Source organism: Cygnus olor, chromosome 29 (genome assembly GCF_009769625.2).
Source record: "Cygnus olor isolate bCygOlo1 chromosome 29, bCygOlo1.pri.v2, whole genome shotgun sequence".
Classification (NCBI taxonomy): Eukaryota; Metazoa; Chordata; class Aves; order Anseriformes; family Anatidae; genus Cygnus; species Cygnus olor.
Window position 1 is genome coordinate 2,428,490 of NC_049197.1, and position 13,365 is coordinate 2,441,854.

Genomic DNA, 13,365 nt, shown 5'->3' on the forward strand with positions numbered 1-13,365 from the left:
TCTTTGGCCTTTTGCGTGGCCAAAGAAATCTTGTTTGCCTCTTTTTTTATTTTTTTATTTTTTATTTTGTTTTGTGCAAGCCAGCCGAGGCTGGTTGTGCCGACTGCTCGCTCCCTGCCTCCGGGAGGGACGTCGCGGGCGCTCCCTCTGTAGCGCGTGCCAGGAGCGCTGCTCCCTCACCCCGGCACAAGGGCTTCCCCGGGCGAGGCGAGCGCTCCCGCCTGCTGCTGGCACGCCGGCCTTCAGCCCGGCTGCAGCCTCGTAGCACCTCAGACTAGTCATCTGCTGCCGTCGGCTCCCTGGCCCCGCTCCCCTCTGGCACGCCTCCTGTCCTGGGAGCGCTCCCTGAGTAACAGGGCAATAAAACCCCTTTTTCTTGTAGGTCAGTGCAAACAGAGCCCAGAAGTAGAGCTGTTTGCTCTTGCAACCGGCTGTAGCTTTTTCTGAAGGGCACCTTTATTTTTTGGACCAAACTCGTTAGGACTTTGAGAGCATCCTTCGGTCAAGCATGCGTCCTGGAGGTTATGGGGTGGCCCCCTGGATGGCTCGAGGTGCCTGCAGCAGCTCTCCCCTTACCTGCAGGCACAGGAGGAGGCTTTTTCTGTTCCAGACCACGTGTTGCTGGCACGTGGAAGCGTTACCCATCCGCTGTCTTGTCCGTGTGCCTCTTCCCGCTTTCTTTCTGTACGCCTCAAATCTTCGCTCTTCTCACTGGGTTCTTTTTCCTCTCCTCCTTCCAGAGGATGCAGAAGAGGGCTGAACGCTTCAACGTGCCCGTGAGCCTGGAGAGCAAGAAGGCAGCGCGCGCAGCTCGGTGAGTCCGCGCCTGGAGCCTTCTCTCCTTTTGCTCGGGAGGAGGAGACCTCGCGGGACACACCTGGCAGCGGCAGGCTGCGCTGGCGTGATGTGGACGTGGCTCTTTGCCTGCTGCCGTGCTGGGGCAGCAGCGCTAGGGCTGAGTGTGAGGAGGAGGTGGAATTTGCCTCCAGCCTGAACAAACTGGACGGATTTCCTCGAGGGTCTGCAGACGCTCGCTGTAATGCGTGCGTTGAGGTCATGCTCCTTGTGAGCCAGGAGACGCGCGCGTCAAAGCTGGGCTGTGTCTCATCGTGGAGTGCTCAGTACCAGTGAAATTTCTAGTGCTGCTTAAAGTTACACTGGAGAGACAGGGCAGGGAAAGGCAAAACTGGCTAGCTGCTGATGATCCAGCTAGTTTTCCGGGCATTGAGGTTGTCTTTCTGAAATAAGTGAGGAATTGCTGTTCACAGAGTAAATGTAGGAGTTGCTGCAGTAGCTACAGGAGGCAATAGTAACTGGATTCCAGTCACTCTTGCCCACAAACCTGTTTGCCTGAATTACACCTGGGAAAAGTATTTGAAGGAAAAACTGCTTTGCTAACCTAGGGCTCGACGTGTTAGATACTTGCCTGCCTTACGTGTGCCTGAGTCTGACTAAGCTTTGTTTGCTTTCTGCAGGTTTGGTTTGGCCACAGTTTCGACTAAAGGTGAGAAGGTGAACCAGAGCTAATTCATGGAGTGACCCTACTGCAAATATTTATTTATTCCTGGGGAAAAAAAAAAAAAACTGGTGGAGACTGTTTCACCCTCTGTCCCTCTTCCTGCCCAGGCCCAGAAGCTCTGAGCGGGGATTGTAGACTCCGGATGAAATGCACGTGTAATTTTCTTGGTAGTTCAGGCATCTGTCAGCATCTTGTACTCCCAAGCCCAACTGGAGGACGCCAGCCAGGCGTGGTAACCCTGATCGGGGTGCCGAACGTCCTTCAGCTTCTTTTAAAATGCCAGGTTCAATTGGCAGAGCTCTCTTAGCAAGGTGAGGATAGCAGCGGTTTTGTGGGTGGGGAAAAACTGACCTGGGGATGAAAAGAATTTGGAGAGCAGAGATAAAGCTGGGAAAAGTGGGACAGAAATTCTTTACCAGTCCATGCCGGGCAGGTGCGTGACTGCTTCAGGCAGCCCTGACTTCACTGCGCCTCTTGTCGGATAAGATGCTGCTCTGGCTGTTGGTTCTCTAACTGGGTTTTCTTTTTTGCTTCCCTCCTCATTTCAGGCCTCTCCGCAGACAGCAAACCTACGGTAAGACACGCTTATTGTTCACGAGTTACCGCTGCTCAGGCTCCTAACGTGGGTTGTAATTTGTGCAGAGAGTTCCCGGCTGCAGGGGTGAACTAAAGCGTCAAAATGCTCCGAGAACAGCACGGAGCGAGGGGCAGTGGGGAGGCCCACCCGGATGTTATGCTTGACTCAGGCGGGTTCCGCTCCCTTTGTAGTATTTGGCTGCCTCCTGTGACAATGTTCTCAGGTGAGCTGATCATAGAATGAAATGCCAGAAGGAACGTGGGTGGACACTCGATTTTTTTTTTTTTTCGTATGCCTCGTTTTCGTTATTTGACTTTGAATTGCTTGAATCCTGCTTCTGGAATGGAAATTACAAATGACCCGTAGTAAATTACTCCATTTTCAGCAGCCAGTGCTGCTTTGCCTGTCCGCTTTCCAGGTTGAAGTAGGAGGCACTGGAGCGTGCGTGGCTGAGAGCTCTGGTCTCACGGTGCAGCTGGCTTAGTGCTTGGTGCTGGGCTAAGGATGAGGGGAGCAGCATTAAGCCACCCCAGGATCTGTCGCGAGGCAGAGTTCTGGGTTTCTCTTGTGCCAGGGACATAAAAGACTTTGCATGAACATCTGAGAGGCAGAACAGCACCGGGGCTTCCTCTGCAGAGCTCCACGCTGTAGATTTCTCCCTGAAAGCCCTTGCCCAGCTGTTGTGCAAGGGACAAGTGCTGTAAGGGTGGCTCTCGCTTCTCTGGGAAATTCCAGCGAGGCTGGGTGCTCTGCTGGCAAGCTGCTTGGTCACAGGACCTGATCAGACGTGACTTCATAGTTTGGGAAGAATGAGGGTGCAGCAAGGATTTCTTAAACCTGCGGCAGCCAGAGAGCAGTGATAACTTCCAAGAGTACGCGCAAGTCTGCCTGAGAGGCCGTTTAATTTTTGTTTGTGTTGGCCAGGCTCCCACAGGACAAGTACCAGGTGCAGCTGCTCCTTCAGGAGGGGGCCACCACCCTGGAGTTTATCCTTTGGGTGTTCTGAGCCACCAGGCCAGCTTTGGGCTGCTGCTGCTACTCGAGTGGTGGTGATTCTAAATCATAAATTGTTTCCTATGTCTTTATAGGTAAACATGGATAAATTAAAGGAAAGGGCTCAGAGATTTGGGTTGAATGTCTCTTCGCTCTCCAAGAAGGTAAGGTGCATTGGCCTCCAGGACACTCCTTGCACCTCCAGAGGAGCCCAGTGCTCCAGCCCATAGCACGCAGTGACGCTCAGAGCCCTCGTGCTGCCTGGGGTTTTACGTCCCGTTATTCATGCAGCGGTGTGGGCGCCAGGCCCCGGGGGAGTTCCATCGGCATCGCTTCCTTCATCTTTCCCTCTGTTTGTTTTGTGTGAGACTCTTTTAATATGGTTTGGAGGAAGTTACGACGGGTGAATAGAGGTGTTGAATTTTAAGGTTGTTCATCTTAAAGCATGGGAAGCGGCGCTGGTGGGCAGGCTGTGTAATTGGTTTGTTTTCGGGCGTTTGACTCGCGCTGCGTAAGCGCCCGTTTCTGGTTGGGGTAGAAGCCAGGTCTGTAAAGACCGAGGTAACGAGCTCCACGAAGAGAAGGAGTCCGGAGCTCCCCGGCAGGAAATAACTGTTTGAAGTACAAATGAGATGAGCTTTGTAGGGGGGTGAGTTTGGTCTTCAAGCTATTTATTTTGCCAGGGAGAAATACCCGTGGGCTTCTGAGCGTAGCTCCTCTCCGGTCCTCGTGCGTAGCACCTGGGTCAGCTCACACCTCGGCGTGTCTGAGCTGGCAGCAGGGCAGGAGATGGAGCTGTGCTTGGCCTCCAGCCCGAAGGGTGGCTGTGGGGTGGACGTGTGCGGGGAACGGCGTGCCTGGGGGCCTGGTAACCCCCTGCCTGCACGGGTTCTGTGGCAGGGTGGGGGGAAGCCGAGGGTGGTGTGTTTGGGTGAGACAGGGAAGGCTAAATGCATGCTCTGAAATCAGCGCAGCACCCCGCGCGCTTCCCAGTCACAAATGGCCTTCTCCTCTTCTGGGCTTTAATGAACCTCGTGCTGCAGCAGTGCTCAGAAATAGTGGGGAGTGAGAAAGGGTTGTCCGGTTATAACAGCTGGCTGATGTTGGCATGGAGACCTCTCCTCTCCAGCTGGAAAGGGTAAGAGCGAGGGGAGGTTTATCTTCCCTCCAGCCCCGCGAAATAAGCCCCTCTCCTCCTCGGGGGGACGGATTTGACCTTTTTTGCTGCCTGTTTCTCCATGTATGAGCGTTCTGCTTTATGCTACCGGCCCCAGGAATTCACTGATGTAGAAAATATCTGGCATTGGAGGTCGCTGTTTCCCGCCCCCCCCTTCCCTCTCCTGTCCCTTTGGGGGTGGGGGAAGGAGACCAGTGCATTAAAGCTGGGATATGTGGAGCTCAGGGTGAGAGGCTGCTCAAACATCATTAACCCTGTCACTAGGAGCTCCCATTTTTCAGGAGGGATATATGCCTTGTCGATGTTTATGGCTGTGGCCTTCCCGCACCAGGGTTGTGCGGCTGCAGCTTCGTGGTGCTGGGGCTTGGAGAAGGAGCCAGGTCCCGGAGCTGCCCCGTGGCCCTTGCACATGCCGAAAACCCGAAACCGCAAAGCGCGAGGTCTGAGCTCCCCAGGCAGTTGTGTGCGCTAACGAACTGCTCCTCGTTGGGCGGATGGAGACCTGCCGGCGGGCAGAATGCCTTGCCTGGGGTCCTGAGCCCGCGGCAGCTCAGCTCCAGCCCCCGGGCTGCCCCATGCTCGGCTTTTTGTGTGCCCCGTGCTCCACGGAGCAGCGCCCGCCTCGCCGCGCCGTGCCTTTTTTTTTTGTTTGCTCCACCAGGAAGCCGAGTTCATGGGCTTAGAAGTGGCTTCTCCCACTGAGTGGAACACACTCCTGCATTCCTGGGAGGAATATTATTGGTTACTTTAATTAGCTGGTAGTATTGTGCTTCCCACCTGGGTGTTCTTTATAGCTTTTCATTACGGAGGAGCCTGGCAGTTGCAAATGTTTACATGTGTCTTGGCAGGTTTTTATACTGTGTGTCGCAGCAAAAACTTTACAATAAACCATTGTCTCCACGGAGCCACACTTCATTTCCTATTCAAATTGGTTTGGGGAGGGGTAGGGATGTGGGGGGGGGAGAATTGTAGCTAAGGGGGATTTCAGACCTGCTGTGGGCAGGGAGCAAATACAGAGCTGCGTTAGTGGCTGTGAACTCATCTGTAGCTTTGAACCCCCCTTCCCCCTCCGTTAGCCCTCTAGCGTAGAAATCTTTCAAGTTTAAAATCCTCTTCCTCCCTGCCTGAAGGGAAAGCAAGACGCCGGCTGCTGAGGGGAGAGCAAGCAGAACAGAAAGGTTGGCTCTGCTCGAGCCGCAGAGGCAGGTGCTCATTTGTCTCAAGGCAGCACGAGGCCATCAAATTAATTTTTAAAATAAATCAAGCAAGCGTTTATCTCCCCGTAGCACTAACGCTCCCCTCCGAGGCCTCCTGTTAAAGCGCACGCTCTGACCTAAAGCTCCCATCCCTTGACTCCTGTTAGTTGTACTTAACCCCCCACACTTGTAAATGTTCCCTCTCTATAGCAGCTGCTCCCTGTAACACTCCAAGTCGCCGCTCCCCAGGGGAGGGTGTTTAGCTGCATGTTTTATATGCAGGGTTTGATGCTGCAGAGGGAGCTGCCTGCGTCGTGGTCGTGGTTCAGAAACGTTTCTCCGAGGGGAAGGCTCGCTCTTTATGTATAAAAGAGCCTCGTAAGTCTCCCGCTGGGGAAGTGTTGGCACCAAATGGACAGCGAGAGCCCTTGGGATAACATAAAAGCTCTGTTTGCCACCTTTGTATTACGTTATCAAATACCTTTCCCAATCTGAGCAGATGACCAAAATAATTGGCTTTTATATCTCCCCTTTAACGCGGAGGTCTCCAAGTGCCTCGCAAACAATTAGCTGATTAACCCTCCTCCGGTAGAGGCTGCGAGCAGAGAGGTGAAGCGGCTGCGCCAAGGTCACTCCCGTCAGGAGTCCCGATGCCTATCCTCGACTGCGGGGAGACAAAGGCTCCTTGCCTGCAGATCTCCTGCCCCTCACAGTGTTCCCGTCATCGCGGGGGATTTGCCTGATTTTCCCATCTTCTCAGGGGAATTGCCCCATTCTCCCAACGTGCCGGGGGAATTGCCCCATTTTCCCATCATCGCCTTGGTGACTTTTCGGGCGGCCATGGGGAGAGTTTCTCTGTCTGGAGCGTGCCTCCTGAGCCGCGTGTCGCCTCGAATAACTTCTCTGCGCCCAGCTGCAAGTCTTCCATTTTACAGCTGGGGCACCGAGCCTCGGGACGTGTCGCGAGAGCAGCAGGGACGGTTGGGGTCCTGAGCAGCAGCAGCAGCAGCACCCTGTGCTGAAGTATCCCCCTGATCTAAAGGTGCTGACCCGGGGCTTGGAGGAGTTAATGTTTAAATACGTCTGTCGGTCAGGGTTGTGGATTAATGCTGGCTTAATTCTTGTTAATGAGAGCTTGTTTTACATGTGGCAGATGAGAACTGCTGTGCTCGCTGCCTGAGATTAGCCGGAGAGAGCTGGCAGGCTGACTGCGTGACGTTGGTGTGGTGTTGGAGCAGAGCAGGGGTCAGTCGACCAGCAGAAAGTTTGTGTGTGTATGAAATATCTAAATGAGAGAGAGAAAACAATTGCCTTAATTGTTTGGCTTCCAGCAAGCTTATAATAACGTGCTGAGGAGGAATCCTTTTCCTGGATAATTTTTCTGCCTGCAATCTTTCCAAGCACCCCCTGCCAACCCCGGATGAGAAGCTATTAACCACCAAGGAAGCAAAGAGTGGTGGTGGGGAGAAGTGCTGATGTTGGCAAGGAGGAAGGGAAAAGGACTGGTGGAAGGGGATTGTTCCTAGCTAACACCAGGGACAGATGTGTTGTACGTGGTGGCGCGTGCCTGCGTTTCTGAGAAGCACAACTGGCTTATGTGGCCGGTTTGTGCTTGAGGAATGAGTCTTGCTGTCACTCTGAAGAGAGAGCTCCCGCTCTGCCTGCAAGGGCACGTGCCCCTGCATATTTTTTTGCCTCAAGCTCCCTACCTCTGCCTGTCGTCACCTCCGTGTCTCTGTTGCTCTCCTCTGTGCTTTCCACGCAGTCTCTGCTGGGGCACGGAGTGGAGGAGCGCCGTCTCCCCTGGGTTGTAACCCAGGCCCTTCTCTTTGTGGTCCTTGTTTTAATTCCTCTTCCCCTCTTACCTTCAGTAGCACACTGTGATTAGAGTACGTATAAAAGATGGCCCAGAAAAGCATCTCCAGCGTGCTGCGACCCCTCGGTGGCTGAGGAGGACTTGTCCTGAGATGTCGATCGCTTCGTCTGGATGTTGCCCCCACATCCTTCCCCCTCAGGACCACGGTACAAGTCCTGCTGTTGGGATGGGTTTGTGTAACATTTGGCACTTCTTTATACGTGCAATTTCAAGAAGTTTTTCTCTGCCCGTGGACCGGGCAGCACAGCCTGCCAGGTACGGAGGAGCTGGTGTGCCGTGACCGCACTGTGACTGGGAGTGCTCCGGGCGCAATCCCAGTGCCATGTTCGGGACGCTTTTACATGCCCTGAAATTCCCATGACGTTAAGTTTTTTAAACCTTAATATTTTTAGGTATTTAAAAAAGCTGCTTTAGGTAATTCTTAAAGGATTTTCAATCTCCCTCTGAGTTGGACTAGTGGTAACTAAGGCAGCTGGATTTACAGAGGGGGAAGATTAAAAATAGTCCTGGTTTAAAAAGTGAACTGAAAGCAAGGCCCTCTGAAACACCTCACGTGTGGGTTTTTTGCATGTCACAGAAACTTTTCAGCAGTCCTGCAGGAAGTAGAAAGTAGGTCAGAATAAAAGAATGCAGCCAGAGTTGCGCGAATGCGTAGAAGCAAAGTCAGAAAGGTCCTGGTGCAAAATCGTGTGCTAGCAAGCGGTGTCGAAGCTGACGGGATGGCATTCCGTAGGGAGACTATCCAGAAAACTGTTAGCCCGTGCTAATTGCAGGAATGCTTACGGTGGGCTTATCAGGAGGCGGCCCGAAGAAGGCTGAGGTGTTTGGTGCCTCTCTTTGCGTTAGCTTTTGCCAAACAAAGGTGACTGCAGATAGGTAACTGTGTATGTTGGAAGGTAAGCCTCGGGCTCGAGGAGGGAGAGAGCAGTTTGGGGGCACCCCAGCCTTAATGCTCTCGTGGGTAACTGCTGGAGAGCTTCCAGCTGCTCCCTGGAAGGATTTATGGAAATCCTTGAAGAGCCCGTGTTTCTCTGCAGCCTCCGGAGGGCCGGGGCAGGACCCCTGCCCACTCTGCGCACGCGTCCCCACCGCGTGCAGCCGTCCCCACCGCCCGCTCCGCGCGCCGCTCCTTCCCCCGGCCCCTGCGAAGCGCCGTCACTGTTTTCCAAGGCGAGCAGCTGAATGCAGCCCTGTTGGTTTAAGATAATGGGAAGTGACAAGGTGAAGAATAGTGCTGGCAGGCACAGGCGTTTTAGCACAAGGGTGCTGCGAGCCCGGCCTCTGCCGCCCCTGCCCCCTCTGGGGTTGCCCAGGAGGGAGCTTCACCGCTGCCGCCCACTGTGTGTGTGTGTGTGGGGGGGGGGGGTATGCTCTCCTTGCGTCACGGGTGGGCTTTGCGTGGTTTTTAACAGTTCTGCACCCAGGCAGCCCTCCCGGGCAGCACGCTGGGCTCAGCGTTGTTGTTTTCCTAATCCCAGCCCTCATCCGCGTGGCTATCACCTTTTGGGGGCGAAGGCGCAGGCGGGAAGCTGGCTGGGGAAGAAGCAGCGGGGGGGCGGTGGGCTGTGCTGGGCGGGCTGGCTGCCAGGAGCGTGCCCACCGCCGGGCTCAGCTCTGGAGCCCCCCCCGGACGTGGGGAGTGTTATAAATTGCTCTCAGTCGGAAGAACTCGAATTAAGTCAATCAATTTATTAAGTAAGCGATCAGCAAGGGAAGAAGGCTCGGCAGGACCAGCGTGAGCCCGTGACTTGCTGGTGCGCTTCAAAACGAGCCCGAACCTTCACAGGGCTGTAACCCCGTGGAAAACAACATGTGAGGTTACAAGGCGAATGTAAAGTTTTAGCAGGCCTATATTTTGTTGCTTTTGTGTTTTTTCATTCAAGACAAAGCATCCGTTTCCCCAGGAGGGGCTTGGCGGTGGTCCTCGCTGGCCCGACGTGCCGTGGCCAAGGGCAGTGCAATAGTCCCCTCTGGGATGAGGAACGGGGCTGTGGCTTCCAGTCCTGATCCCTGGTGGTCCTGCTGGCGTGGGATGGGATTGTGCAAGGAAGTGAAGGTATCAGCTTTCCTAGAAGGCAAATGGGGACTTTTCTCCAACCAGCCTTTTCCCTTGCAGACCTCCAGTAACTCTAGACTGTACGCAGGGGAGAAAAACCGTCTGGGTTTGCTACTGGCAGGAAGAATCTCACTGCAATCCTAACAAGCTAGAGGTCATGGAATCAGAGGACGATTTGGGTTGGAAGGGACCTTAAAGATCATCTAGCGTTGCGTGCCATGGACCCGAACAGCTCCCGTCGCTGCGCATGGAGAAACGGCCACTTCATCGTGCGTGTAGTAGGGAGAATAAGTGCTTAACAACTCAGCCAAGCAGAGAAGATATTCAGAGGTGTTTTCTGGAGAAATGGTGTTTGTGTGTCAGCTGCTTTCACAGAACATTTGGCAGGCTGTTGGTCGTCAGTGTCCGCACGCGGTCCGTGTTGGAAGATGCCCGGTGCCTTCAAAGGCTCTGCTGTCCTGCTGCTCTTTGCCTTCATCGCTGAGAACAAGCGTGGCCACCCAGCACGCCAGCTGTCCCTCACCCTGGTTGTTCTCAGGGTGGCCTCCTTGCCTTGGGCTCTGCTTTTCTTTCCTCTTGCCAGCTTGTAGAAACGTCCCGGAGGGCTTTGGAGCTGGCAGATGCGGGTGCTGAGGCTCGCAGCCGCTGGCTGGCTGCTGCAAGCCGGTTTGTGTGCGGCTTGATTCCCATGCAGGAGAATAAAGGTGAATTTGGAACACAATTGTTGGATTGGGGCGCCTTCTAAGGGGTTGTCATCCCTTCTGAACAAGGCAAATCTTAAAAGCCTGAGATAAACCCAGGTCTCCTGCCTCCACAGTCGTTTGCTATTTTGGTGGCGTAGTACTCATCGGTCTTGTGAAGGTTTTACTCTGTTCCCATGGTTGTGACTGAGTCAAGCTAACAGGAAGCAGTGGGGCTCGTGAGGTGCAAAGCTTGGTCGTGCCACACAAAGTACGAGGGGTCTCAGGAGCGTTGCAGCAAATGAGCAGCCACGCTTCCCAGGTGGAAGCCGAGCTTTACCGTGGCGGGTTGGCCGTGTGCCTGCAGGCACAGAGCGGTGCAGGAATGCAAAGCTCTGATGCCCCGGGCAGCTCCAGCAGAGACGCTGCTGCCTTCTGGCCACATCCCTGGAAGCCTGCAGGGAGGCTTCGCATTCAGCCTGGCAGCCCGAGGGGCCGAGAGTCCGCCCCGTCTTGCAGGTCTTGCCTCCAGCTTCCTCGCCTGCCTGGGCAGCGGCACGGGTCTCATGCACGTCGGGTTCTTCCCCTTCTCCGTCCTCGCTCTGCTCTGGGTTCTGTTCCTTCCCTGCCAGGAACTTTAATTCTTGACCTCCCAGCTTTGTTCAGCGGAGGCTTTGCAAGGCGAGGGCAGCGCTGCGTGGACGGCTGACCTTCGCTCTGCTGGCACGTCCGCTCTCGCTTTCCCCACGGATAAACTACAGCAGGCAGAGGTGGCGCGGCCCTGCAGCGTGGGCAGTGCCCCAGGGACTGCTCTCGGCGCTGTGGGAGCGCAGGGCACGTGCGAGGGGGCTCGAAGGCTTCGTGCTGCAGGAGGGAGCAGCGGAAGGTGCTGTGCAGAACCACCCCGGGGCCTTTCCTCAGCTCCTACATGTGCAGCGCTCTCCGTTTTGGTGCAGGGTCTGTGCACGCTTTTGTTCTTTCCTCTTTGTGCTGGAAACTTTTGTGGCTGGGCCTGTGAGAGCATCGGGCGCCCTTCTACAGCTGATAGCTCTGCGGCTTTCGTTATCTTTCTGCTGCTCGCTAGAGACCCTGGGGTATTTTTAGCCTGAGCCTAGGCAGGGCTAGAAACCAGCACCCGAAGCAGCCCCGAACGCTTCTTCCAGCACAACCTCGGCAGCTGGCCGCCCTCCGCACTCCCTGCCGTGCTGCGGGGACGGCTGCGGGTGCAGCAGCACGAGCGTTGCTCAACCAGCCCGGTCCCGCCGGAGGGAAGGCCGTTGTGAAACGCCGAACCCAGCGCCTGCAGCACGCGGAGAGCCCCCAGCGCGCCTGCTGCCGCCTCTGCCTTCTGCCAGGCTCCAACTTTGCAGTAATTTAGTGTTTACAATCGCCCCTTTCGAAGCGCTCCCTCCACCCCGGCCCTTTACGCACACTTACACACACACGATGTCATTTTAAAAATAAATGACGAGAGAGCTGCGCGAGGTCAGCAGGACTCCTGATCTGGTATTTATCCCTGGTGCCGTTTGAAAAGGATTTGCGTCCCTAACAAACCTTTAGGGAGTGGCGAAGGGCTCGCTCAAAGGGAAGACAATGCTAGGGGGGACTCTCTGACCTCACTCTGTCCAGTCATCTGGTTCTTCATTGGTCCCTGCTGTGAAACAGAACTTAGCTTTTGTCTGTAACACAAATACATCTTTTCCCCACCCCCCCTTTTCCCTTCTATTATGGTTCAATCAATGATGTCATTATGTGTGCCATTCAGCAGCTCTTGAACCATTTGGCTGCAGGAATTTGGAGGAGCAGCCAGGGAAGAATGGCAGAGCCGGCTCCCGCTCCGGCCCTCCACAACCTATTCGAATCGCAGCTAGAGAAACAAAGTCAGGTTTCCCCTTAACCGCTCTTCACGGCCGAGGACAAAAGTAAAAACAGCCTAAAAAAAAAAAAAAAAAGCCCTGTGAAATGCACGGGGGAGTGCGTGTGCGCTGTGTGCGTGCGGAGGGTGCGAAGGGGGATCGTGAGGAATGTCTCCCGCTGAATTAAACTTCGGGAAGTTCTGCTGAGGATCCCTTCCTCTCCATCTGATCCATTTAATTAAGATAACTTAAGCAGCTCCTTCTGCTCTCGGAAGATTAACTAAGCTCTTTCACCACCACAGCAGCGCTGGGCCTTGCGGTGATGCCGCGCTGAGCCTTCGGCAGCGGCCGTGGCTTTTGGCGGGGGCGCAGAGCTTCCTCTTGTAGCAGCAGCAGAGAAATCCTGCTCAGCACCAGTGGTCCACGGTCTTAGGCCCTCCAGCAGCCCAGCTCGTCCCGTGGGGCCAAAAGAAGCTTCTTTAAAAAAGCAGATCCGTGATAATGCTTGGGGTTGAACGCTTCAATTCCGCAGGTGGTTTAGGGGCTGATACACCTCTTCCCCTGTTCGGGCCATTCTTGTTTAAAAGGCACAGAAGCAAACGGGAGCATTGGCACGGGAGGTCCGGCGGAGGGCTGAGAGCAGGAGCCTCGCTGGGCTGGGCTCTTTCCGCTTTTTGGAGCGCAGCTGGCTGCGGGTTGGAGTTCTGGGGGAATAACTGGGCAGATTTAACAACTCTTAGGGAATCGGCTGGAGTCAAATATTTGCAGGGCGGCAGCGCTTTCACCAGATTGCCCTTCGAGCTCTGCTAGAACCTCAAGCTTTCGGCAGTAATGGAGAAACCAAATTAAGTGACCATAAAAGATCAAACGTAAGGTACTTTCCGAGTGCCTTTAGCCACCGCCTTTTATCTCTGGCTGCAAGAAGCCTGAAGATGTAGCGCAGGGAAGTGACGGGCATCCTCGCAGAGTGGCTCTAGGAAGTGCTGGATCGTGCTGGATGGAGGCTGGCAGCCTGCGTGCTTCCTTTTCTTAGTTTTCCCCAAAGATCTGTTTCTTTGCCATGGAACTTGGCTGCCCGGGGGAGGTGGCCCCGTTTGGGGCTTTGGCTGCTCTTGGATCTTTGTGTAGGGATCTCGCTGCCCAAAAATCTCACCTAGCGATGCTGCATGCCTCCGAAGTGTTTTCTCCTCGCCTCACCCACGGTCCAGGGAAGGCAGGGCCGTGCTGCTAGTCCCTGCCTTGGCCACCTGCCATGAGGATGCCCCGCGCACATCCTGACCGCCCTCCCGCAGCACCTCGGCGTGCATGTGGGACGCGAAGTCACCGCAGGTGTGTTGGGAGCCTCCGGGTAGCAGGAGGAAGCTCTTTGGTCTCTCTCCAAACCTGGATCTCGCTTATTACCAAAGAAATCTTCTACCCTCGGGGCGAGGAGCGG

General features: G+C 54.9%; 1 protein-coding gene across 3 annotated transcripts in view; it reads left to right on the plus strand.

The window, feature by feature from the left end:
- Positions 1 to 13,365, plus strand: part of LOC121061146 (SAP domain containing ribonucleoprotein) — a 29,305-nt gene that overhangs the window by 6,122 nt on the left and 9,818 nt on the right. Inside the window, exons 6-10 of one of the 3 annotated variants that reach the window (XM_040539574.1) lie at positions 741 to 814; positions 1,476 to 1,504; positions 2,068 to 2,093; positions 3,185 to 3,253; positions 4,928 to 5,166. In XM_040539574.1, coding sequence (XP_040395508.1) covers positions 741 to 814; positions 1,476 to 1,504; positions 2,068 to 2,093; positions 3,185 to 3,253; positions 4,928 to 5,017 — 288 coding nt within the window. In that variant the 3' untranslated portion in view covers positions 5,018 to 5,166. Of the gene's footprint in view, positions 1 to 740; positions 815 to 1,475; positions 1,505 to 2,067; positions 2,094 to 3,184; positions 3,254 to 4,927; positions 5,167 to 13,365 lie in introns of those variants that run through there. The other 2 variants (XM_040539573.1, XM_040539575.1) reach the window with 2 other exon arrangements.